At 45.9% G+C, this 25,407-nt stretch overlaps 1 protein-coding gene across 1 annotated transcript in view; it reads right to left on the reverse strand.

The window, feature by feature from the left end:
• Nucleotides 1-356: 356 nt before the first annotated feature.
• The window catches only part of IFT81 (intraflagellar transport 81), a 1,594,755-nt gene continuing 1,569,704 nt past the window's right edge, over nt 357-25,407 (reverse strand). The window contains exon 19 of the mRNA XM_069619559.1: nt 357-593. Coding sequence (XP_069475660.1) covers nt 411-593 — 183 coding nt within the window. The 3' untranslated portion in view covers nt 357-410. The remainder of the gene's footprint in view (nt 594-25,407) is intronic.

The following is a 25,407-nucleotide window of genomic DNA, read 5'->3' on the forward strand; positions in this document are numbered from 1 at the left end:
GAGGGCTGTTTCCCCATCACACGGTCCCTGATTCAGGTTGGGGTGTCACAATGATGTTTGCACAACACCACAATAGTGCAGCCTGCCTTCGGAGGCCATGTACTCTTGCTATGGAAAATAGAACGACCACAGATACAATACTAGAATGCATTACTTGCTAGTGCGATTTCTGTAAAATTCGACATGTGGCTTTTGTGGTGATTTCATGAAGAGGCCGGCTTATACCTAGTTTCAATGAGATACTTTAGAATACCACTATACCCTTGACTTTTCATCTTGTTTGAATTTCGATTATTATCACGATGTCTTTGTTTTTTTGCATGTGTGTGTAAAGTACCTGCCCAAACGTTCTAAAGTCAATTTGAAGACTTTACTGTACAGGGTGTAGTATATAGGCGCATAACACATTTTTATAAAACAAGCCGGTCCTCCCCCCCTTCTTGTATCACTTGACCGATAGAACTCTGATTTTGTTGTTTCAGGAAACACTGCTTCTTGCATGCCATCAGCTGCTCAAAATCTCGCCACATCTTTGCCTGCTTCATATTCGGCCCATGGCTTTCTCGCACCGTTTTCTGCTTCTCTCGCAGTTTCTGTTGGAAGAATTAGAACAAGCACTCATTTACAGAGCCTATGTTTCCCAATGATATGAAAGAAAGCATTATCATTTTCTGCACTTGAACTTTGATACTACTCAATTGCAGGGGAGTTGCTAGGTCTGGAAAAGACCCGGGGCTAAGCTGATGTTGGAACTGGGGGCTAGATAGACTTTTGGCTGTAGCTCCTGAGATTCTATCCGGGGCTATAACCAAAAGATCAGGGGCTATAGCCCCCTTACCCCCCCCCCACCCCCCAGCAACGCCCCTGCTCAATTGACAGCTTACTTCAGTATACACATGTTAAAAGGCACTTTGAACAGCTCTGTATTAGAATGTACACTATCGGATGCCTTTCATTGATTCCTGCATTTCAGAGTTAGAATGACTGCTTGGCAGGTGTGGTTTACCAGCAATGGAATATGGCGGGGGTCAAAAAAGGAGAGCGGATGTTGACACCAGACAGATTCAGAACGATCGTTTTTCTTCTATTAGTCCCTATGCATTAAAGACGTGGTACTTACCTGCTTTATAACAAAGTACTACCAAAATGGCACCTGCCAGCGGCATGCGTCTGCCCCCTCTTCAGGTAAAACTAGCAATGCTACATTTTCAGGCACTACTGATATGAGTCTGTTGGATGCAAACTAGAGTGAAACTTCGGGTGCTTGCTTGCAGGCACTGCCGCCTCAGAAGAATATATATAATTTAGTTTGCCATTAGGGATGGGCTGACTAAGCAGGCTCTACGGGAGGCAGGGCACAGGGACTGTGTTGTGAGGATCCCACCGTGCACCCTATGCTTCCCCAAAACTTTGTCAGGATTTGTCATAAAGAGCCCAACCCTCATGCAGGTGCAGAAATGAGAATTAAAACCACAAGGGGAAGGAGTGGAACCTGAACTAACACAGAAACTCTAGCAGTTAAGCAGTCAATTGGAAAAGTCTCCACACACATATACCGAAGGCCTGTTAGTCAGAGGGAGTCCCCTCCACAAGAGTGGGGTCAGCAAGTGGCAAGAAGAGAGAGGGCAACCCTGTGGGGAGAGACTAACCAACCCAAAATCACACCACGAAATCGTGACCCATCCCCACAATCAATCCCCATATCAGCTGCATTGGGAGACACAGCAGAGATCCCTGAAGCCAGAGAGAGTCTGAAAGGCGAGGTCAAGACCTTACAAAAGAAAGGGCCTGTGGCAACAATGTGCTGCACCGGACCAAAAATGTCAAGCCATTCTCATCTCTGGTTGGCCCAATGGGCCGCATTGCTCCCACCCCGGCTCTTCGTAACTCATTTCCACACTGTGCAGCCTGTCTAAGTCTAGTTCAAGAAAATGGACTCCATTTGGAACCTAAAAATTGTTTTAGATCCATGTTTCCCCAGAGAGTCAGGCTCATCCAGCTCTCCTCTCCACTCTACAAATGAACAGGCTCCATCGTCTGCACATTCCTTGGAAAATCATTTCCACCTGCACCTTCCAGACCTACTCTGGCAAGAGGTATTTCAATACCCTGGCCTTGCCCTATCACCTCCACCACGCCTACGAATTGATAGGGTTTTGAGAATAGATTATTCTTTCTCACATGTAAGTGAAACGCTGCGTGTACACATGTGGCTCTCCATGAAGCGCTCCTGCAGCTCTCAGTGCTGCACATGCAATGCTAAAACCATTAACTAAATAGTCAAACAGTTCCTGTGCTTGCTTTTTCTGTGTTTAGTGAGAGCTTTAAACTTCCCCCTCCATCAGTCGAGGGTCTGGGAAAACTCAGCGTGCAGAGGTTTTTGGTGCCAAGAGAACATTATTACAAAACAGACGAGATCATTGCAATATACTCAGCTTTATATAAATCATCAACATCTTTATTTACATTGAACTAGCTAGAGGGAGCCGCCGCTTGTGTGTCTGGAAACATAATGCAGGAAGAAAGAGGGTGGGCTAACTGATAAAATATCAAACATGAGAGATGTACAGCTGCACGCGAGGAACCTTTTCTTCTCCTGAAACGTCACTTTGTAGGTTCTTACAAAAGTGATGGGCCGAAAGACCAGATAGAAAAACTATTTTTATAGTAATTTATAAAAAGCTGTTTGCCAAGTTTCCGCTTGATGTTTTAATTCGATATATTTGTGTGTTCCCTGTGCAGGTTCAGCATTCAGTGTCTGTGTTGACATCACAGCAGTACTCCGAGACCCTTTTTCTGCAGTGCTAGTAAGGAAGACTCTGCCCTAGGTAGTACCAGTCTTACGTAATTGAACTATTTCTAGATTTGCCGCATTTTTGTATAATGGAGTACTTTATCCTTTATAAAATATTATAAAATATAAAAGCATAGCATCCATCACTCCCCAATAAGTGATCTGCATGAATGCGGTCATTCAAAGGTCTGAAGAACCCGATGAGGTGTTTGATTCACAATGTTACAATGACTCTGCATTATCGCAATCACATGTCTCAGCAATGTTGGAATGAGCAGTCCCCCCACCTCCTTAAAAATATGGGCAAATGTATGCATTATATATTCCTTTTTGTGGATCTCCTACTGAATCTGCATTCTTTGGAAAATATAATCCTGTATATCGTTAGTTGAAAATAACATTACACAAAAACAACACTTATGGAAATTGGTATAATTTGCAAAGTATCTATAGATTTAAAACCCAATTTGAAAACATTCCAAGGAAAGGTCTATGGAAAGCTCAGACTAAGGTGTTTTCCATTCTGGGGTTATTTCTGTAGCATGGGAGGCTAGCTCAGCTGCAACGTGCTTGCCTTGGAAGTAAGACGACACGGAGTAACACAGGTTCGATCCCTGGGTCCACGCTTGTAAACCTCTGGGTATTAAGCACATTATAAATAACTTATCATATCAATCATTTTCAATGAAATTGAAAAAAAAGGGTTTGCACTAAAACATTTCTGCAGGAAACAGAAGCCCCAGGAATACTGTGCATATGTTCACTGGAATATTTTATCTGTAGAATTTGGGCTTTCCATGTAATATTCCCAATGAAACCTTGATTTATTCAGTGTTACTACCTGCGGCAGGATGCGACCGCCATTCCCCATTGGCTGCCAGGTGGGCTTTCCCCGCTGGCAATTCTTACAGTTCGGATGACGTCCCCATGATTCATCTATTTGCCCCGCTGATCTCCTGTTAGCTGCCCGTCTCCGAACCTGCTCTTCCCATGTTACATGCTCCCCCTAGGCTGCGCCAACAATGTTGAATTGCCACATAAGCCTTTGCGTCTTTCAGCTACCATCCGGCATCCCTCATCTTCCTCCTCCATGGCACAGTGTCCCCTGGAAGCGCCACCTCCTCACTTTTGGCAACTTATTATTAAATGGGGCTAATCAATCAATTTTTCTTGTAGCCACTAAGAAAAAGCGTAAAGTTGTACTTTCTCCGACCACTGTATCTCCAGTGTTAACCACTAAAAATCTGCAACAGCACTCACTGCTGAAATATTGTATTTATGTTCAATCGTGATTCAGAATTGCTGTCACTTTGGATTGACAGCTTGTGAACAAGTAGCAGAGTTGAAAAAAGTGAAACAAACAAAGTGCCTGGATTGTCAAAACCTTTCACAGATTCCCACTAATGACCTATGGTAATGGCCGCCCAAATAACTCAGACATACTAATCTCCTGCACAAAAGATGAGGTAATTGAGGTAGCTTGGGATTTAGATGCGTGTACATTTTATCTGTAACTAACCTATACATCCATCAAATGCAAATTCTCTGTCCTTATGGTTTATTCCACGATGAAGGATCAATAGAACACATGACAAATATAGTTCAGGATCCCACTTGGGAACCCTATAGGGCCTAAGGATTTCACCTAAAACTCAGAATGGATAGACATAATAACTGCCGGGATGGATAACTCAATGAGAGGAGGGAGCCGAACAGTTATCCGGGCGGCCCTCCCCTAGGAATCCCTATCCTTGAGAATACTTTCCCTGAAGAACATTTAAGGGGGTCTCTGGATGGGCAACTAAAAAAAGATATCAGGACCTAACTAAGGGTATGCACTCCTAACATTCCTTAACTAAGACCACCATCACAGAGATATTTAGTGCCCAGCACGCTTCCTGACAGTACCCGGGATCAAGCGGCCAGAGGGGTGCCCTGATCCAACAATGATTCCCAATTAGTAGACAGGATAGACAGCACCCATTTCTGTTGCTATTGGGGCATCTGACACTTTAGAGAATGTGGAGGGGCTCAAAGGAGGTCACAGAATGTGAATATGTCACATTCCTAAGTATTTACAACATAACTGCTTTTACAATACAAATTAAAATCGCTCCCGAATGAGGTACCCAGAAAACCAACAGGTCTTGGATATGCAGCAAGTAACTGGACCCCTACAAGAGAAGAGGTGCTCACATCTGATTTTCCACATAAGAATGAGAAATGTGCCTATGATGTTTAAGGCTGGGACATTAAGTTCTAAATGCAACCGAAAGAATTGAGCAAATTAAGCTCCTCAGAGCTTGCCTGTGAACACAGCTTGGAATGCCTGGAACCTAATAACTTCAAAGCGGGTCCTTTAGCAAAATGAAAATTGCCAGCTGCCTGTATGCTTGGGGCTACATATGTTCCCATCTACTAAGGCATCCTACAGTCTTTATACAATAATTTAGTTTGGCAGCAAACTGTATTTAACTTAGAAAAAAAAGATGAAAAGCACACTGCAGAGTGTCACTAAGGAATGAAGGAATCTTTGTGGCAGGTCTGTTTCCCTTTAAGAGAACAATCTTACCAAATACAGAGGCGGCCAGTTATCTATGCATTAATGTTCAATGTAGAGCAATACCTTACATTGGGATGTAGGTCTTTACCTTCCTTACATTCAGATAGCCATAATGCACTTTGTCACTTTTATTTCTCCATACTGTAACTACTTCTGTCTTTCACTTCTCCTAGAATTCACTTTGTCATTACAGGGGGAGGCCCATTGAGCCCACTCTTTTCTAACCAATATTATTCCCCCTAACCAGCCTTGATCCCAATTCTAACCTTAACCACTATCCATTGCTACCTTAATAATGTGATTATGCAGACGAAGTAAAAGCAAGAAGAAGTAAATGCATGGGGAAGTTAATGTCTGGCAAAGTGATTGTAGGGCAAGTGAGCACATGGCAAGTTGTCTGGGTGAAGTAAAGGGGAGATACCATTACTTTGTACCCATGCTAGGGTCTTTCTCTTCCATGTGGACAGTGGAATGTTGGAAGGTTGTTATCACTCATTGTTGTACGTTCTGCAGTATGAAGGAGCGCAGACTGCATAATGGTCTCTGTGTGGTTTAGGTCCAGACCATAATGGGAGAAAGGGTTTTGCCCTGTCTGGGAAGCTAGTGGGTGAAAGGATGTACCTCAGTTCCTTTATATGCAAAACCTGTGGAACAGTGAGAAATAAGGCACAGTCTAAACACTCCTTATCCATTCATCCACAGGTAGTGAGGGACAATCCGGGACATCCCTTATTAAAATCAGGTCCCAATATTTAGCTTTTGTGCTCTGGTCAAGTTTTCATTTCCAGCTCATAACTAACTTCACAGGCCTTTCCTTGAGCCTGACACCTATTTTGACGGGGATTCGGTTTGTTCAGGACATTTCCAGAAGAGAGCTCCATACTTCAATACAATTCACCAACAACCAGGTTCTAAAGCCAAATATGCTATGTTGGGCTACAGATACTCCCAAATATTGGTGAGCCTGAGTGTGCGGGTTTTGTGCCTACTCCTAGGCCGTCAGCTAGAATCCTTATGAGCAAGTTGGCTCCTGAGAGAAAACGGCTCAACATAGCCTGATCGTCCTTCAGTTCCATAAGTACAAATAACATATGTTTTGATTGTAGACAAGTAAATAAAAAAAAATAAAAATAAATAACATTCTAAAAGTGGGAAACTAGGGGAACAATGGAGGGGGGCGCACACAGACCCAAGTTAGTTTACCCAAAGACTAGACGATTTTGAGAAGTGACAACCGAAGCTGTGTCCTTTTTAGTAGGCTTTCATCACATCCTCTTTCTCAAAGTGCCCAACTGTAAACTGACATCTAAGCTCATCTCTCAATAACTATGACACTACTGAACAGTCCAGCCTCATTTGACTTCATCTGTGCTCGGGGCATTGCATTTCATTGCCTTATATGCCTCCTGACACTGGCCCAAGCCTTGTATCATCCCAAATAGCTGCCAAATGAAGACCATCAAGAGCGGACTCATTTACTGAATGCAATGTACCCGATTATCAACAGGCCACCTACAAACTCTCACTCCATGAGCCCTCAATTGTGCTAAATCAACTTTCTATCAGTTGCCCACAACCAGCCTCCATAATCATCTGCTGAAACAGAAAAATCAAAGCAGGACATTCATATTCAAAAGGGATCTTTATAGCCCTGCAAAAGTATTGGAACAATAACGTAAGAGTTTAAATGTGAATGAATGCAGGGACACAGTTTTTCCTACCTCAAATCGGATTTACTATTCCCCACCCCTCTCTACTTGCGCTGGACGGAGGATGGATTCCTCTCAAGGGACTCGCGTGAATGACACGCTACAGGTTGTTTCCATGGTGGCTTTTGAGAGGTCCTTGGGGCTTCACCCAGGTATATGGCAGTTTCATATTTGTTTTGATATCTGCCCTGTTTTGCGCTCTTGCCAGCAACATTGGACTCCTCAGTTTTGTTGCAACATTTGCCAAGAGCAAGCAAAGTTACACGCACCCCATTAAACTAACAGGCATTGGTCCAGCTACAAAGTGCACTTGCTTAACTATAAAAGGCTTGAGAGCATATCGCTAACATCTTGTACCGGCAGGTTGCCTCAGAGCGCCACTCTAGCGACCGCTTTTAATTTGTGTCATGTTGCATGCAGTCATTGGAGTACTATGTGACTCCGGACCAGCACCACTGCTTTTCTTCTGTTATATACTCTTGCTCAAAAGCATCAGGAGGAGTGAAAGGTGTTTAATGATGCGTGTTCCTATGACGTAGACGGCCTGCAAGTGCTGCATACAGAAGCCTTCCAAGGTAGTAGTAACCTGTAATATTGTTGCGGCCCACTTTTGGATGGGTATATAATTCTTACCCATTTACTGTTTTTGCCAAATTTTGGGACTTGCTACTATCACGAATCGCCAAAGGCCCCATTCACAACTCACCAATGGACCTGCCCTAGTCTCTGCGCAATTACATTTTGCCCTCTGCATACTCAAGCCTGTATCCTTGTAATACTAATGCCTCAAGGAAGAAAGAAAAAGCTGAGGGGAGCTTTGTCCCAGTTCTCCCATCTCGACAAACTGAGTCAAAGTGCCTTGGCATGAGAGTGGACCAATAAGCCTAAGAAATGGTTTAAGGAAGGGGCTTCAAAGAAAGGCCTGACTTGGAGATAAACTCGAAAAAAAAAGCTTGAAAGGAAATCGTTTGAAAACACAAAAGAATCACAACCAAAATAGACATAGCTAGGAAGAAAATTAAGCAACCAGTAAAGTATCGGGATGTAGAAGGGGGCACATAGCTATGTCAATTCGTTTTATATGAATAAAAAAATGTGTTAAAAAAAATGCAGGACTGCACAGTGGGGGACATGCATTAGAAGACAGAATAAGGAAAAGAATGGGGAAAAGGATAGAGATAGAGAGAAGTGTATAGGGTCCGCAAGGAGGGAAGCATAAGGAGAGGGATTTTAAATTAGCAAATCTAATGCATCAAGAAAATACATATTTTCAAACTTGGGCATAGCAAACCAAAGTATAAGAAAAGGCGCATGTTTTAATGTTTATCTTTAAGAGTTACATTTTAAAATTGGGGGTCATTTTAAAACGAGCTAAGTGGAAAATGAAGGCGTAAAAAGCAAAGTCTATTGCTTCTATGTTATGCTACAGCTCATTTTGTGCCTTTCCAAGGTGTAGGAGGCAGCAAAGCCGAGTTTGCATCTCCTTTGCTTTCCTCCTTCGTCTTGACGAGCACCAGGTATTAGGACTGCATGAGACTTTCATATAGGCGTGAACCAAGGGATTCCTACGGAACACGCCTGGGTTTAGCACCTGTTAAGAGCAGGCACATTCTATAAGAATACACTATGAAATGTTGCCAGCAAAGCATCATTTGCAGGCAGGTTTAGCTCTCACAAAATGGAGCACACAAATGAAGAGTAAAGGCGAGTTCACCTTCATTTACTCTTCATGATAACACTCCTTTATGCGTGTCGAAAATTGTATTCAGGAGGAAAGCAACACATAAGTGCAATCGTTGGTGCTCACTTGTATGCAATTAGCATATCCTCTGAAATGAAACCCCTTTTTAACTTTCCAAACTAGTCTAATCGAGAAATGAAACCTCGACTGGAATTCCTACTAAGTCAGTGACCTCCTTGGAAGGACGGATCCCGAATGTGAGCCTGGAGACATCGAACGGGCCGTCTGACTGGAAGAAGGGAGACCGAATGCTGCCTATGACACTCAAGAACAGGTGCTGCTAGGGATGAAGGGGAAAGTGACTGGAAGAAGAAAGACTGGTCAGTGTCCATGCAGACACCAGACCAGGTGTAACCTGGGAAGGAGACAAACTGACCTGCAACATTCAAGATTCACAACTCCCACAGAAGTGAGATCCGCCTCTGCAGTGGTTAAGACATGGAGCAGAACAATGAAGGCCGATACATCATGCAACGATAACTTGCAAATAGAACAAGGGCGAGTTGGCTCCAAGGCGGAAAGCAAACAACTAAGAGCTACAGCTTTAGAACAGACCAGAAAATATGCATACCGGATGAGCATGGTGAACCCCACCCACATTGAAATTCTGCCTCTATGTGCTCCCAGTTTAAAATTGGAAACATTTTCTACAACAGACTTAAGGAGAATGTTGCTGCAAAGGTACTGCACCAATGGAGGATCTCAACAGAGACACAAGACGATCCTAATAAATCTAGTTTAAGCCATGGACATTAGATGGGAAATGTTCCATTATAATACTTCTTTAATCTTATATATTGTATTTGTTATTTATTATTTACTGTGTATGGCATGGCTATGTATTTTTTATGGGTTTGATTCGAAATACACATTGATTGATAATAAATCGGAACAAAACATTGATACTACAAGAAAAGAAAGGGGCTTCAAGAAGTAGTCTTGGTGGTTGGCTTGACAACTGGAAATGCTGTGCCATACAATCGCCAATGCACAGTGTGTACTTCTGTAGTAATGTGAGGATGTAATCCAATAGCGGCTTGTTGAATGTATTTTCAATCATTCACGAGTGCGGTCACGTGTCTGTGTGCCTTTAGCCACTGAGGGGTCTCTTAGGAGAGGGAGACTGCGGCAGCCCTGTGATTTACGAGGTAGGCGAGCTGTGTTGGTTGTTAGAATGCAGCCTGTCCTCCATCGGTGCTCAGAAACGGATCCACAGCAGTGATTTACCCCAGAGGAACTGGCTCCCTAGAGGTTGGCTGAGACTGGCACGGACACAAGGCAAAGCAGCGGCAGTCCGCTTTTTAAAATGTAAATATATATCTTTTCATGTGCTGAAATTATTGTGCGCACTGTCGCATAGCTGTTTGGGAAGGCAGCCTTGGTGAAAAGGTTCATCTCACTTCTTTTTCTCTGTACAGTTCAGCCTATGCACGGCAGAGAGAAAATGAGTGTCCGCGGGCATACAGAACCCCTCGTAAAAGAACACACTACAGAAAAGCAATAATCTTAAGTTATGCACACATGCCTCCAGGCCATTTTACACTCGGGAGATGGTAGGCAAGTCCTGTAGCCAAATGAATCAGGAAGGCAAATGAATGAGTGCGAATTGAGGAGCCTCTGTGATCTGCACCCTATCCAAATCTCAGCTAAAATGAAAGGTAGACGCTGACGTCTGGTGTCTGGTGTCCCAAGGATCGCCAAAATGGAGCCCCAGTGATTGGCTGCTTTCTCCAGAGCCTTAAAGAAATGTGCAGGCAGTTAATGCTGCCTAATGTCTCCTGACGGGGATTTCCTCCATGTGGGAAAAGTGCTGCGATTTTTCCAACAATTGTGCTGTCTCTGCACGTTGTCACTCGCTCTTTCTCTCTCTCTCTCTCTCTCTCTCTCTCGCTGCACGCGCAGTTGCTATTTCTCTGGCAATCTTGAAGATGGCCCCTTATTCCGTCTTCTCCAACTCACCTTTGATCTCAGACCTTTTTTTCTCATCCTTCCTCTTACACTCACTTTTTCTCTTACTCTCTCACCCTTTCTCGCTCGTATTTCCTATTGCTCATCATCAATGGCTTCCTTCGTTGCTCGATTCCTCTTCTCATTCAATTGCACACCTGTACCCCTTATCGCATCCTCCTTTAAAACTTTGCACTCTCCTCCTTGCACCCTTGGTGCCTATACATGGCTTCCTTTCCACTCCCAACTTAAATTTCACTTCCTTTGTCTTGTCTTTAAATGTCTTCATGACCTTACCTCACCTCTCTTCCCTCATTCTATACCCCCTCTCGCTCCCTGTGCTCTGCTGATCTATTTTTAATCTCTGTTCCCCCACCTCCTTGTGCCTCTTCTCGTTTCCGCTCCTTTCAGCTCCTTGCCCCCCCTACATTTGAATTCCCTTCATTTCCCTATGCGCTCCATGGCCACCTATTCCTCCTTCCATTCCTCCTTGAAATCACTCCTTCTTCCCCCACCTCCCTGACTCCTTTCCCCTTCCTCCTCTTCTTTCTCCTCCCAATACCATCTTCCTGTTCCTTTATCTTTCCCTGTCTCCCCTATGACCTCTACCCTCCCTACTACTCTCTTTACGCCCTTTTCCCTCTCCCCTTTCTCCTTCCCCTCCCCCTCCTTTTCTCTTCCTTCTCAAATGCAAATTGTTCCACATGCTGTTTTTCTGGTTTGATTCATGTATATTATTATTGCTTCTATGTTCTATGTTTTATGTTTTCTTGTTAAACTGTAAATCGCTTTGGATTAAAGCGCTATATAAACAATAAAATACAAAATACAAAATGCAAAGAACAGTAAACGCCAGACCTAGAGGCATTGCCAATGCTGGTTTAATTCCCTATTAGGCAGAGCAGAGTTCTCCGGATACAGTATATTTCACTGCACAGAAATGAAGCAGCGAAAAGCCACGAGGACAGATGTTTTTTAGATGAATGGCACCACTCTTGCTTACACCAGGAGGCCGAGAGCAGGGCATGGGAGAGTATACACAGGACTCAAAACTTATGTCGCTCCCATGGGCTGCGATTTGCAAATTATGTTTCGCAAACTGTGTGCTAGGTTTAAGACCTACTTACTATCTAGAATATGAACAGAAAAAGTCTTTGAAAGTGCAAGCTGCAATGTCAAAAGAACAATTTAAAATAATTTATTTTAATGCAGCACCTTTGTGCGATAAGCTTTCAATAAAGTTTCTTGGACCTCATGAACTGTATAATTCCAAGGGTGGAAAAATGGCAAAAGTAAATATTTTCAGTCGTTCGAAGAAGTGGAATGAAGAATGTAATAGATTTAACAGATACGCAGAACAGAAAGGTCGAGGTCACCCATTAAGTTTAATTTTCCCATGATATTCTGATCCAGGAAGGAAAAAAACATGTTTGTGAGAGCGGCATCTAAAAAAAGAGTGAAATGCTTGCGACTAGCAGCAACAGTGCACATTTCCTTTGTCAGTTTCAAAAGCACTGACAAAATGAGCAATTATGTCAATACAACAGAGTATCTTTTCCGTTCCTGCGGGAGCAGCTGCGCGGGCAGGTGTACTTTAGAAAGTAGCTCCAGCCACATTCAATGTCGTTGAATGGGTGTTGCATATGACATCACAGAGCGGCGCATATCAACACAATGAGGCACGCTTGGCTTTGTAAATGCAAAGATGAACCCCTCCTCCTCGTCCTTTGCTCTTTTCTTCGTGTAATAGCATGATTTGAATGCCTCCCTCGACAGCCCAAACGTCTTTGCTCTTGGCAAGATCCCCATCCCATTTCGGCCCTTCTTTCGACCTCAGTTGACTTGTTGGTTTGCCCTTCTGGCTAACCAGAGTGGAGGGATTTCTCTGGGTCAACCATCTCAGTCGTTCAATAAATTCAGAATTAGTTTCGTGTGTTCATAAATAGGCACGTCCGAATGGAGAATTCTGGAGGCTTTGATGCCTCTACTATTTATTTAATGAGATGCATTCATGTAACCCAGAGTTGTCTGAAGGCCCACATGTATCTGGATGCATTGATTGAACTAAACCATTTCCCACATTGGCAGCTTTATACATCACACTGATTAACAGCACGGAATCATTCTGAAATATGCATCACTAGCAAGAGTAGGACCAATCAGCAATGTCCGTTTCCTGATATGTAAGGGAGCAATAATGCATGACTTGCGATGAGACCTCACAACAACATACAAGCAACTAACCCCGGTAGAGATACAGTATCCATAACAGAGAAACCCATTATTTAAAGAAAACATTACTCACTAGTAGGTAAGTAGTATGTCTGATATTCATAGTCCCAAACCCACATTATTCCAGATGTGCTGGAACAGTAGCGCCATGTGACCGGCAAAAGAAATGTGGCAAAGTGAAAAATAACTGTGGGATGAAGGAGCGCATGCCCCCGCCCTTCATGCAATCTACAGTCACGACTCACCCTCAGTACATATAGAAGCCTCCTGAAGTCTTAACTTCCAGCGCTAGAGCTCAGTGGATAGGTGGTGTGTCATTTGAAATGGAAGGCAGCAGCATTCAGATGCAAAACCCATCAATAGTGTGGAAAGGGGAAAAGGAATGGCCGCCTCCTGCATTGTTGCTTTGAGACTATGGACCTACTACAGATGGCTGATGTTGACGGGAGAATCGTTCTGTATAAGTGAGACCTAAAAAACGGGCTTGGTGTTGCAGGCAAACAAAAGGAACGAGTTACCTGTCTGGAGTCTACACATATATATATATATAGGAACGATTTTATCTGCAAACAGACCTTCACCACCAAAAGCCACGCATGCCTGTATCATTGCTCTGGACCTGGGCGCTGCATGAACTGTAAAATGAAGCCCCTGGAATGATGGATTTCAAGTGTCCAAACCATCTGCAAGGATTTGCCCGAGAGACCCAGCTTTATTCTTAGGCATATATGTTCCACCACCCTCTTCGTCAGCTAACAATGAGAAGATCAGCAGCTCTGTAAAACAAGAAACATCTTAACTAATCAGAAGAACAAGCCTTTTCATGAGGTATTTGATGGGGGGCAAGAAAAAGCCCTAAGCTTGTCTCTAGCATTTGGGAAATATCACTAATGAACCTTAAACGCAGCCGGGTAGTAAAGAAAAGCTATGGTGGACCAGTTGCCAAGACCAGTGGTTTCCTCAAACACTTCTTGCATTTGGTGAGAGAATGGATTACGCGGTCCATGAAACACATAGAAAAGTAAACTAATCATTAAAGTCAGAAGCGTATAGGTAGCATGACCAACATAAGACAGTAGTTGTATGGAGCTCAATCTTCCTCTATTGGCTAGCAAATCTATTTCGATCTAGTGGTGATCCAAGCAAAAAGTGATGTGTTCCTAAGAAGGAAGACGGACATTGGCTTAATGTCCCCAAAAATCGTAATCGGAACAGTACACTTTATTCATAACAGCAACTCCTAGTCCATGATCTCCTTTCGTCAGTACGATTGAAATGAGTGTCCTTCCCGGAATTACATCCGAAACGTATGGAGGAAAGGGCAGAGATGTAGGAGCAAATACCAAATAATCGCTTCCCATTATTTAGAGAGAAAAATATGTACGCAGCCCATTTGTCAAAGACAAGGTTGCAAGTGCCACCTCTGAAGGGAGCATGCAAGATAGATTAAGCTTCCATCCTTCCGACCTTTGTGAATAGTCAGGTGTTCCCTTGCCTTCTGGCTGAATGGAGTCCTGCTTACTCACAGTATGGCGGATCATTTAAGAGCGTCATTAACTACAGTGCAAGCTTATTAAACCATTGGCAGTCTCCACTACGGCTAGTAGTGCGCAGCTGGATTTAAGGATTCACGATTCCCACCCCATGACGGACATCATCAACATTGGCCTACATTTAAAATGACCCCCAGGTGTTTCTAAAACACTTTAAATGTATGGTCTATTTTTTTGGGCACCATTCCCAGAAAGAAAAAATTTACCTCACTTCCCCTCTTGCCATAGCAGTAAAAAACAATCGTTGTGAAAAATGGAGAATCAGCCTTTTTGTATGGCTGCATAATAGTGCATTTGTTTCACTAATATTTGCACCACTTTTAATACACATTTGATTTCCATTTCGTTCTGTACAATGTAGCTGTTGAACAAGCAACACTATGAAGATATAGTAGCGTGCATTAATAATCAGCAGGGCATTCTTCACTATTCTTAACTGCACTCATGCACAGGCACATGCTACTATGCTCCAGCGTACATTAGCATAACTTCTGCAAAAAGAGCCTTGGTCTTTGCTGTGCTGATAGGACTGACAGGATCACAATTTATTATGATCAACAGTTTGCTTAATATACAACTTAACATTCGAGCTGGCTCAGTTTGCTACGTCTCAGTTTCAGTTTCTTAGCCAAATGGTTTGCAAGGAATGTGGTGGTGTGTTAAGCCACTTGACTATCACTTACACACAGCTTGCGTGCCCCACACGTCCCGTCCCTTGTGAGGAATCCAGCTTAGAAGGTTAGTGTCATTGCTTTTCAAGAGATTAGTTGGCATGGAGTTGTGGTTTACAAAATACGTTTCCCACGGATGATGGCACGTTGCATGAGCATTTTTGGCTGGGTTATTTGAGAGGTGGGCACTGGGGAATCCCCGCTGGTTTCAGGTGCTATTCCACCAGGGAGCACGGAGAAGGGCATTGCTTGGCTAACGGGTCTGTGACTGTATAGGTATCCTTGGTGAGGGGGATAGCTCAGGGGCAACACGTCTGTCATGGAAGCAAGACAACGCAGCGCAATCCAGGTTCAAAACACGATCCCAATCTCTGGTATTAAGCGCGTTAAGAAATGAAAAAACAATTATCCTTCAATGTTAAAATGGATCATTATTATTCTAGTGGTGAGGGGAAGAAGATATAGAATGGTTGCAAAGTACCCACAATTGCATCAGTTTACCTTTTGGTGAGGAAGGATTCTGGGTAACGAGGCTCCATCATTTTGTTTTTTATTATATAATGCAAATGTTCATCACTACTGGCATTATGCCACTAAGAAATCTGCATAAACTACAGCAAAACAGAGGAATAGATCACTGAGAGCCAAGCCACTTACTCGCTGCTTTCCCATCAGTAAGTCCTAAATCCGCTAAATAGAATCAAGTAAAGAACGCGGCCTTCATACAAAAAGACCCACCACCAGATTGCCTGGATGGCAAGGCAACGGGAATGTACAGATCTTAAGGGGAAATAACATATTTATTAGGCAAAATGGCAGGCTGATGAGAATGAATAGCCTTTGTTGGTTTGTTTGTCTTGAGCTTCTCATCTTGGGACCAGAGGGAAAGAAAAGCAGGCAAGATAGCAGACCTCCAGCTTTTGTAACGTTCAGGTTGCTGCAATTTGCATTTTTTGCAACTTAATAGCAAATTTAGGACCTTCCAATTAAATAGTGCTATGCTAATAGAGCATTAATGATATGCTGCTGTGCACAATTACTGGTCCTTCTTGCAACCTGCTCTCCCCTATTCATTGCAGCCCAGTGTGCCCTCTTCCTCTCCAGGTGCCTCCAGTCCCCTACCCCTCATCCATTTTAGGCGGCATGCCTAAGCCCACCCCCTCCCACCCCAAACATTTTGGCACATCCACTCCTAGCAAGGATAACAAAATGCCTGCCTTCCCACCTAGGCCTCCACCCACCTCTCCCGAACATGTTGCCCCCCTTGCCCTAGGATGCAAACAACTCGAAAACAATCCCCTTATTCTCCCCGTGCTATATTGGTCCTCCACAGACTGCACAACCTATGCCCCAGAACATGCCTGCCTAACACAGATTTGCAGGCCTCGTTTACCCTGTTGTGGATGAGTCGAGAAGACTGGGACTCTCCTCCTAGACGAAATCACCCCTCCCCCGACCACTCCCATCTAATATCTCCTTAAGTATCTCACCATCACCCAGCCCGGCCCCCACCACTCTGGCCGACCGGGGTGTCTCAATCAACTGTGCCCTCATCAATGTACACTCCCTGGGAGCACACGTCATAGAGATCCACAACCTCATTAACGACCACCACCTTGACATACTCACCATGACAGAATCCTGGCTCCATAGTGCCTCCGGCCCGCTGCTCACTCTAGCTATTCCCCACAACTACACAATGTTTAGGGCTGACTGTACAAATACCCTTGGTTGAGGTGTTGCTCTTATTGCAAAATCCTCTCTCCATATCCGCAGCTGTCCTACTCCTTCCATCTCGGGGTATGAAACACTGTTACTCAAACTAACAACGAATCCGCAGAACACTTACAACATCCTCCGCCTTTACCAACAATCTAACTGCATCAGTTCCCCAGTGTCTGACATCCCCCTCCTGATCACTCCCTTCCTCAAACCAGCCACTAAATGCGTAATACTTGGCGACATTAACTTTGGCTATAATGATCGCGCGGATCACCAAGCTGCATCATTGGTCAGTCATTCCAGGACATGAACATCACCCAACTTGCCTCTGCCCCCACTCCTGCCAAATGATGCATCCTAGATTCGATACTGACCTCTTATACATCAATTGACATCTCTCACATCTGGCCAGTGCCCTGGTCCGGCCACCACTTAATTGAAATGAAACTACTTCACCCCAAACCTACTCCAAATATGACTCTCATGCCTATCTGGATTTTGGCCAGAAGCATTCGGAAACTCTCACACAAGACTCTCAAGCCCACCCTACTATCGCTTCTCGCCTCCCCCTCTCCAACAGCGGGGGTCTAGATGCCCTTGCATACCACTACCACCAGAGTCTCCTCCTGGCGCTAGACCAGCAGGTTCCACTTAAACTTAAAACGCTGAAACCATTTAAGCCTACTAATATCTGGTTCTCAGACGAGCTTGTCACTCTCCACAGAAAGAAAAGAGTCCTCAAACATCTCCACAAGAAGCACCCTACCCCTAACAATGCTCTCAACCATGCCAAGGTCTCCAAGGCCCAGAAGTCAGCAGTAATATTAAATAAGGCCTTCTCTTATAACAAAAGAATCTCTAATGCTAGCTCAAATTCTAAATTATTCACCATCCTGGGGGTACTGGAAAACCCTCGTGCCCCTAATACACACACGAAAACTGACAAAACACCACAATTCAAGTTGGTCTCGCTGCAAAAATTAATCTGCTACCTTGCAAAATCATTGCCAAGAAAATACTACTTGCTGCCAAACCCATTACCCGGGGGACGACAGTCCTGATAATCTGCACCACATCTATTGTGACACCCCCGTGCTCTCTTTCTCCCAAGGCACCCAAACTACAGTCCTGGATACGATCCAAACTCTAAAACCTTCCAATTGCAAGGGTGACTCCTGTCCTGCTCACATCATTAAGCTTTGCGCTGCAACTGTGACCCCGGTCATCACTGACTTCGTCAACCCTCCTTTAAGACTTGCGCGGTCCCTGTCAGCATTAAAGCAGCCCGGGTCACCCAGCTCCTTAAAAAACCCTCCATGGGACCGGCTGTGCCCACTAACTACAGGACCATCACGACAGTACCACTCTTGCTCTAAAGTTTAGACCGCATTGCGTATCCTACAAGTTCAAAAATTCCTTGGCCACCATTCACGCCTTTGAGCCTGTCAGTCCAGCTTCCGACCAAAACATAGCACAGAAACAGCGCGCCTCGACCTGAAAATGCAGCTCAAAAGTATCCAGGACACAGGTAATCTAGCCTTCCTCCTCCTCCTTGATCTCTCAAGCTGCCTTTGATTTGGTAGACCATGATATGCTCTGCCAGACCTCAGCACCCACTTTCGTTTTTCTATGGAGGCGGTCACCTGAGTCAAATAATTCCTCAGTGAGCGTACCTCAAGAATATTTATTGACAACAACTCAGCGGACTCCATACCTGTCCCCTTCAGGGTCCCTCAAGGATCCTGCTTTCCCTTATCCTCTACAACACCTACACTAAACCCCTCTTTGACATCTTTGACGCTCTTGGTATTATTTATACCAACTTCGCAGACAACACTCAAATTCTCATCCCCATCTCTGGTAACCACCTCAATGACTCTGTTCCCATCAACAATGCGTTCAGTTCCATCCAGAATTGGATGGCCACTCAAAGCGACTGACAAGATAAGCAAGGTGCGGACAGGGGGAACAGCCATTACTGCTCCCTATTAAACTGTCCCACCTCTCTTATTACTCCTATTACCAAAAAGTTTGTAGCCTTCTGCACGTCGCCCCTAGGTGTTCTGCATTTGCTGTTGTGTTTTGAAATTTAGGCTTTTTCCCTCCTCTATCCAGGAATCCTGAAACTAGGTGTTTTGCGTTTGCTGCTGCATTTTGAAATGTAGGCTTATTTACCCACTATACAGGAAGCTCGAATTTAGGTGTTTTGCATTTGCTGTTGTGTTTGAAGTTTAGGTGTTCCTTCCTCTAACCAGAAATCTAGACATCCTCCCCTCCATCCAGCAACAAGCTCTCAGTGCTCCATCGCCTCTACAGGGTATGGCCCGAGCTGCACTCTAGCGTTACAGCTTTACTCCGAGTGAAACAACTGCAGAACTACGTTTCTGCATAGTAAGTCTCCTGTGGATGGCAAAGGATCAAGTCTATTGGCCTCTTCGCCAAGCTCGCCCTCCACCTGTACCAGGACTCTTCACTGGTCTGGACTTCCTTTCTCATGTTCCTGATTCGTCTGCACCTGGCTTGGTGCTAGACCGCCTGATGAGTTCATCGTGCATTGTGCAGTTGCTCCCTCTCTCTCTTTCTCCCCCCTCCATCTCTCTCCCGCCATAGTGCTTTGCATCTCCCCCATCTTCTCTAACTGCTACTCAATCACCTATCCTATCTCTCTTTTGAAGTCTGGAAGGAAAAAGTTCAAGAAAGATCTCCTGGTCTCTAATCCAGGCATGCCCATGGCTGACAGCCATGTCAATGTTTCTTTCCAGGTTTATTTCACTGACATCCTCTTTGTTATTCCCTCTCCGGACCTTTGGATTCCCCATATGATCTCAGTGCTCTCACCTTTCTCTTCTTCAGCCATTAATGGTGGTACCCAATGGGAAGTACGCTTGGCATATTTCCGATTCTCTAGGGGCATCATTAATGTCCACCGGAATGGCACTGTTATGGTCCAGGGCTCTCAGCCCAACCTCCTCCACCTTGATGGGCATCCGATTTCTCTCATCAACTTTCTCCCTTCTCCTGCCACTCCTTCTGGCACCCTTCTATCCCCTTTGCCACCACCGATGGGCCTACCACATTCCTGTACCCCTCCTCGGACGACCTCTCGCTCTGGCATCTAACACTCCTCTGACATCTGCCACGTCCTTGAAGATTTTGATGTCCTCGCTCTAACCGAGATGTGGTCAACGGCCAGCTCCGTCACTATTTTTGACACACCCCTCGTGCAGGGCTACAAGATCCTTTCTAAGCCCAGGCCTAAATTGTCTGGGGGCAGAGTGGCCCTGATCTTCCCTGAATGGGTCCCTGCTACTATCATACCCACTCTTCCTTCAAATGCCTCCTCTGCAGGCTTGGTGTCGCTCCAATAGTCTCGCTGACTCTTGCCACCATCTACAGGACCCTTAGTCCGGTCTCCCTCTTCCTCCCAAAATGGTCGGACTCACCTCTTCTCTCCTCTCCTGGCCTCCAATTCCAACTCCAAGCTTCGCTTCCTCAGAGGCTTCTCTTCCTCACAGACTTCAATATTCACCTGGACTCTCCTGATGCAGGCCTCTGGACTCTTCCGCAGCCACTGTGACTCTCTTCCCCCCCCACCATTCTTCTCTCCCACCCACACACTCATCCAGACACACCTTGGATGCTCTCATCTCAGCAGATATCCCCATCTCCAACCCTCTTACTTCACGTCTCTCCTGGTCTGATCATTCTCTCCTGTCCTCTCACTTGGATCTCTCAGGCCCCCCCAGCTAAGCCTCTGCCCGAAATGCCAGTCTCCTTCTCTGTAATTGGGCAGTTGAAGCGAGCATCAGTTGCTGCTTTTGCCGCAACTTTCACCCCCCCCACCCCCCCCACCCCCACTCCAGCCACTGTCTCTCACACTGACACAGCCCTTGCTAACCTTCACCTCTGCATTTCCAACACTCTGGACATGCTTGCCCCTGCCATGAGGATCCGCATGAAGCCTGCCTCCAAACTCAACACCTGGTAGGATTCCGACCTAGCCTCTCTGAAAGTACAGAGCTGCTGAGTGGAAGTGGCAGCCTTCAAGCACATCCTCAGACAGACTGGCCTGCCACCTGCTCCAAAGGCAATACAGACTCTCCATCCGCTCGAAGAAGGCAGCCTATATCCAAGCCTGCATCTCTGGGGCCACTAACAACATGACTGAACTGTTCAAAATCTGCAAGGAACTTGCCAATGCTACTGCAGTCTCCACTTCGCCTCTGCCATCCTTGACCCTCTGCTCTGCACTGGTCTATCACTTCATAACCAAAACTCAGGACATCCTGCCCTCACTTTCCTCTACACCCCTCCCTTCTCCATCAGCTGCTGCCAGGCTTCCCTTGGCCCCCCTCTCTCTTTCCCTCCTACTCTCTGCTTTCATGCCCATATCACCGGATGAGATCTCTAGACAAGTCCTCTCTATGAAGGTCCTTTCCAAAAAAGGTGCTCCCCTGCTCCTCCAGAACTATGAAGAACAACATTGCTTCCCTGGCTGCAGCCTTGGCTAATTTCTGCGACTGGTTCCTTCCCGCTACTCTTCAAGCGCTCCCTTTTGTACCCTCTTCTCAAAAAGCCTTCTGCTGACCCCCGATGCCCGGGTAACTACCGCCCTATCTCCATTAACCCCTTCTTGGGCAAACTCTTGAAGAAGCTGGTCATCTCCCAGCTGATGCACCACACTGAATCTATTGGTTGTCTCTACGACCACCAGTCTGGCTTCAGAGCAGCCAGAGGCACGGAACACCTGTGAAGACTTGCTCTCACATCTCAATTCCAACTCTCCTTACGTTCTCATCCTTCTTAACCTTTCTTCTGCCTTTGATACGGTCGATCATGCCACCCTTATAAATCGTCTTTGTGATACCCTTGGCATCACGGACCTGGAAACTGGACTGGTTGACCTCCTTCCTCTCTGACTGACCATCCCAGGTTAAACTGGGCCCTTTTCTCTCCTCCACCACACTCTCAACCTGCAGAGTCCCTCAGGGCTCTATCTTCTTGCTGTGGCTCTTCAACATCTACCTTGCCCCTCTAGACCATTTGATCTCCGTCTTCTCTCCTCACTACCAGTGTTACGCGGATGACACGCAGCTCTCCTTCAAGCTTCCCTCCACTGCATCCTCTTCTTCCTCTCTCAATCCCAACTGTCCTGGCTGTCTGACTGCTATTCAGGTATGGTGTGCTGCTAACGATCTCTGCCTTAATGCTAGTAATCCAGAGATCCTTCTCATTGGGACCCCGGCTCCCTCCTTCCCTCCTACTCTCTGGCCGCCCTCTATGGGCCCCCCCTCACCCTCTTGTGAAGCAAAAAACCTTGGTGTCTTCTCTCTCTCCTTCTCTCCTCACATCACTGACCTTGCCAAGAAGGCCCACTTTCAGCTACACCTCCTCCGAGGCATTCTGCCTTTCCTCACCTCCCCCCATAAACTCAATGTCTCCAGAGGTGTGGTCCTCTCTAGGCTGGACTACTGCAATAGCCTCTTCCTCAATTTGCCTAAATCCTCCCTTCAACTAATCAAAAATAGGACTGCAAGACTTCTCCTTGGCCTCAAGCCCAGGGACCACATTTCCCCAGCCCTAAAATCTACCCACTGGCTCCCGGTTGCTGCAAGGACCAAGTTCATGACCATCTGCATCATCCACAAGGCTTTCTGGGGCATGGGGCCCTACTACATCCAACTCTCTCTCCCTAAATACCTCCCTGCTAGAGCCCTTCGGTCTTCTAGCTCCAACTCTCTGCAGATCAGAGGCTTTTGCAAGCAGAGAGTGGGGGTAGATCTCTCTCTGCCGCAGGAGCCTCCCTCTGGAATGGCCTTCCAGCCCCTCTCGGACTTGAGCCAGATCTCCTTAAGTTCTGGAAGCTTCACAAGACCCTCCTTATCTCTTCTTTCTTCCCTCTCCCCCTCCCATGCTAATGTCACCCTCTGCCGCATTTGACTGGCTGCCTGGTTCCTTCTGATTCATACAGGGCACCAGGCCCTCCTCGGCCTGTCTACCCTAGCACCTCAGTCTCCCCTGACCCACCACAACCTGCGCTTGCCCTACTGGGCTCCCACCCTCCTGCACTAGCCTGGCTGGGCCTGAACCCCTATTGAGCCCATCCAGCCCCGTCTTCGCACTTAGCATGTGGACCTTCATTCCCCTGCACTCTGCATCGCCCTGGCACTCGTCCACCTGGTCTCTCCTTAGCACTCACCTAGCCTAGGGGCCCTTTTCCCCCCATTCTCCCCGCACTTGCGCGCTCTCCACTCCAACCTGCACTTCCCTTCTTAGCATTAGCGCATTCCGCTTTGACTAGCACTCCCCCACCTCCCCACTCCCATGCACCTCTCGTTACTGTACTTGCATGATCCGAATGACAATGCCTAGTAGGACCGTTTTTATTATTCTTTGTCCCCGTTCCCCCCGACCCCATCTTTTGTCTTGTTTCGTCTTGAAACACCATTTGCTGTATAGGCACATGATAAATACCCAATAAATAAAATAAATAACCTATGTCTTAATGACGAGAAGAGGGAGCAACTTATTGAAGGTTCACCTCACTGCCTAAAATCCCTAGACCCTTCCTATTCCTTCTTCCTCATCAACGACACTGCTATACCTGTTCTTAAGCATGTAAAAACCTTGGGTGTCTACCTAGATGCCGAGTTAACCATGACTAACTAGTGTGAGAAACCTGAGGCTATCCTCACTCCTACTCCCCCCTAGATCCTCTTCTCAGGTGGCCAGGGAAAGGCCATTCGTTTTGGATCCTGACCCTGGGGGTGGAGAAGCGAGGGAGGATCACCTGGGTGGAGGGTCCTTGGGGATTGAGAGTGGGGAACCCACAGGTGAGGCATGGTATCCCCGTTTCCCTATTGAAAACCAACCTAACACTCCCTGGCCTTTATGGGCCATTATAAACATCTCCCCTCATTTTCCCCCAATTTACCTATGACAGTACTGAGAAGAGGAAGAAGCAACTAGGAGTAATGCACACTAACTAGTAACTTCTTTCACCATGCTAGTACTGGGACCAGGAAGATGCCTGCAAAGTACTCTGAAGGTCAGGCATGTCCCTCTAACTACAGGTCTCGGGGTGATAGCTCAGCGGCAACGTGCTCGCCTTGAAAGAAAGACAACACGGAGCGACACAGGTTCGAATCCTGGGTCCGCGCTTAGAAACCTCTGTGTATTAAGCGCATAATAAATAACCTATCATATCATACAGTCAGGCAAATCCAATTGAGAAGTCACAACTGCAACCTGTCAAGTGGTTGCAGGTGTATAAGAGGAGAGGCAGAGAGCACAACCAACAGTTAGGCCTGTGTGGGAAATACCAGCAGGGGACCCTGCATGTGAGGAGGCAGCCATGGTGGGACCTGAGAGGAAGCCAGGATGCCCGCATAAGTCCCAGAAGACCTGTGGAGCCCAGGGCATGTTGGGCCGTTAAACTTCCACAGGTTTAGGAGCCTCTGTGGTTGGGAGAAAGCAGCTGGAGCTGCGAACAAGGAAGAACGAAGAGAGGACGCCTTTTGTGTCTGTGGAAGAGATAAATGTGCAGGGAAGCACCCGGAGTGCGAGGGGGCTCGCCATGACCGGCCGCCAGCCGGCGAAGCAGAAGTGAAGCAACAAGGCTGCCGGAGAGGAACGCTGAAGACCTGTGAGTGTAGGGAAGTGATACTCAAAGCCGGGGTGATTCTAGGAGCTATGCATTAGTGAAGTGCCTAATGCATGAAACTGAATACTGAACTGAATCAAACCTTGAAGCAAAGTTAAATCAAGCATATTTAATATTGAACTGTAGGAAAACCTGTGGACAAAGCTTTTAGCTGATGAGTCAAAAGGGAGAGTACTGCTTTGAAAGCAACCTCCGAAATAAGAGCGTGCATATGAAAGAGCATGACAGAAAAGTGGGAATAATAACACCACCACAGAGTGAACTTTATAACTGGATACCGTGCAGCAAGGGCCAAGGATGGCATGAGATGTGTAACACGTTACGGCAAAGCCACAAGGCTAACCAGGAGTTTGTGAACCTGCACATAAAGCCAATAGTCAAACAAGGAGAACCTAAGTGAATGTAAATTTGTGCACAGGGGCAAATACAGAAGAACCTGTGTGGGCTGAAGAGCCTAGGGTTCCTAGTTGCGCAATCTGTGATGGGTGGATAGTGTGGTCTGACAACTGCGCCTAAACCAGGGAGCCCTAAAATTGTGAAAGCCAAAGACATTGTGAAACAAGCCAAGAAGGAACACTGTGAGTGAACTGTTGATGCAATCCAGAAGTAGGGTCAAGTTGACCAGGAGTTGTGTTGAACATTGAGAGACTGAAGTACATGTTGCTACATTGAAGTCTTGGGCAAGGGCACCCTGAGATTCGATGAACTGCAAATGTTGTCTTGGTGGACAGAGCCTCAAGACCCTTTTCTTTTGAACTGTGTTGCCTAGAACCCGGGGCAGGGAACCCCAAGGATTATGTGGAACTGTATAG

This window comes from Ambystoma mexicanum, chromosome 10 (assembly GCF_040938575.1).
Source record: "Ambystoma mexicanum isolate Mex_15411 chromosome 10, UKY_AmexF1_1, whole genome shotgun sequence".
Lineage (NCBI taxonomy): Eukaryota > Metazoa > Chordata > Amphibia > Caudata > Ambystomatidae > Ambystoma > Ambystoma mexicanum.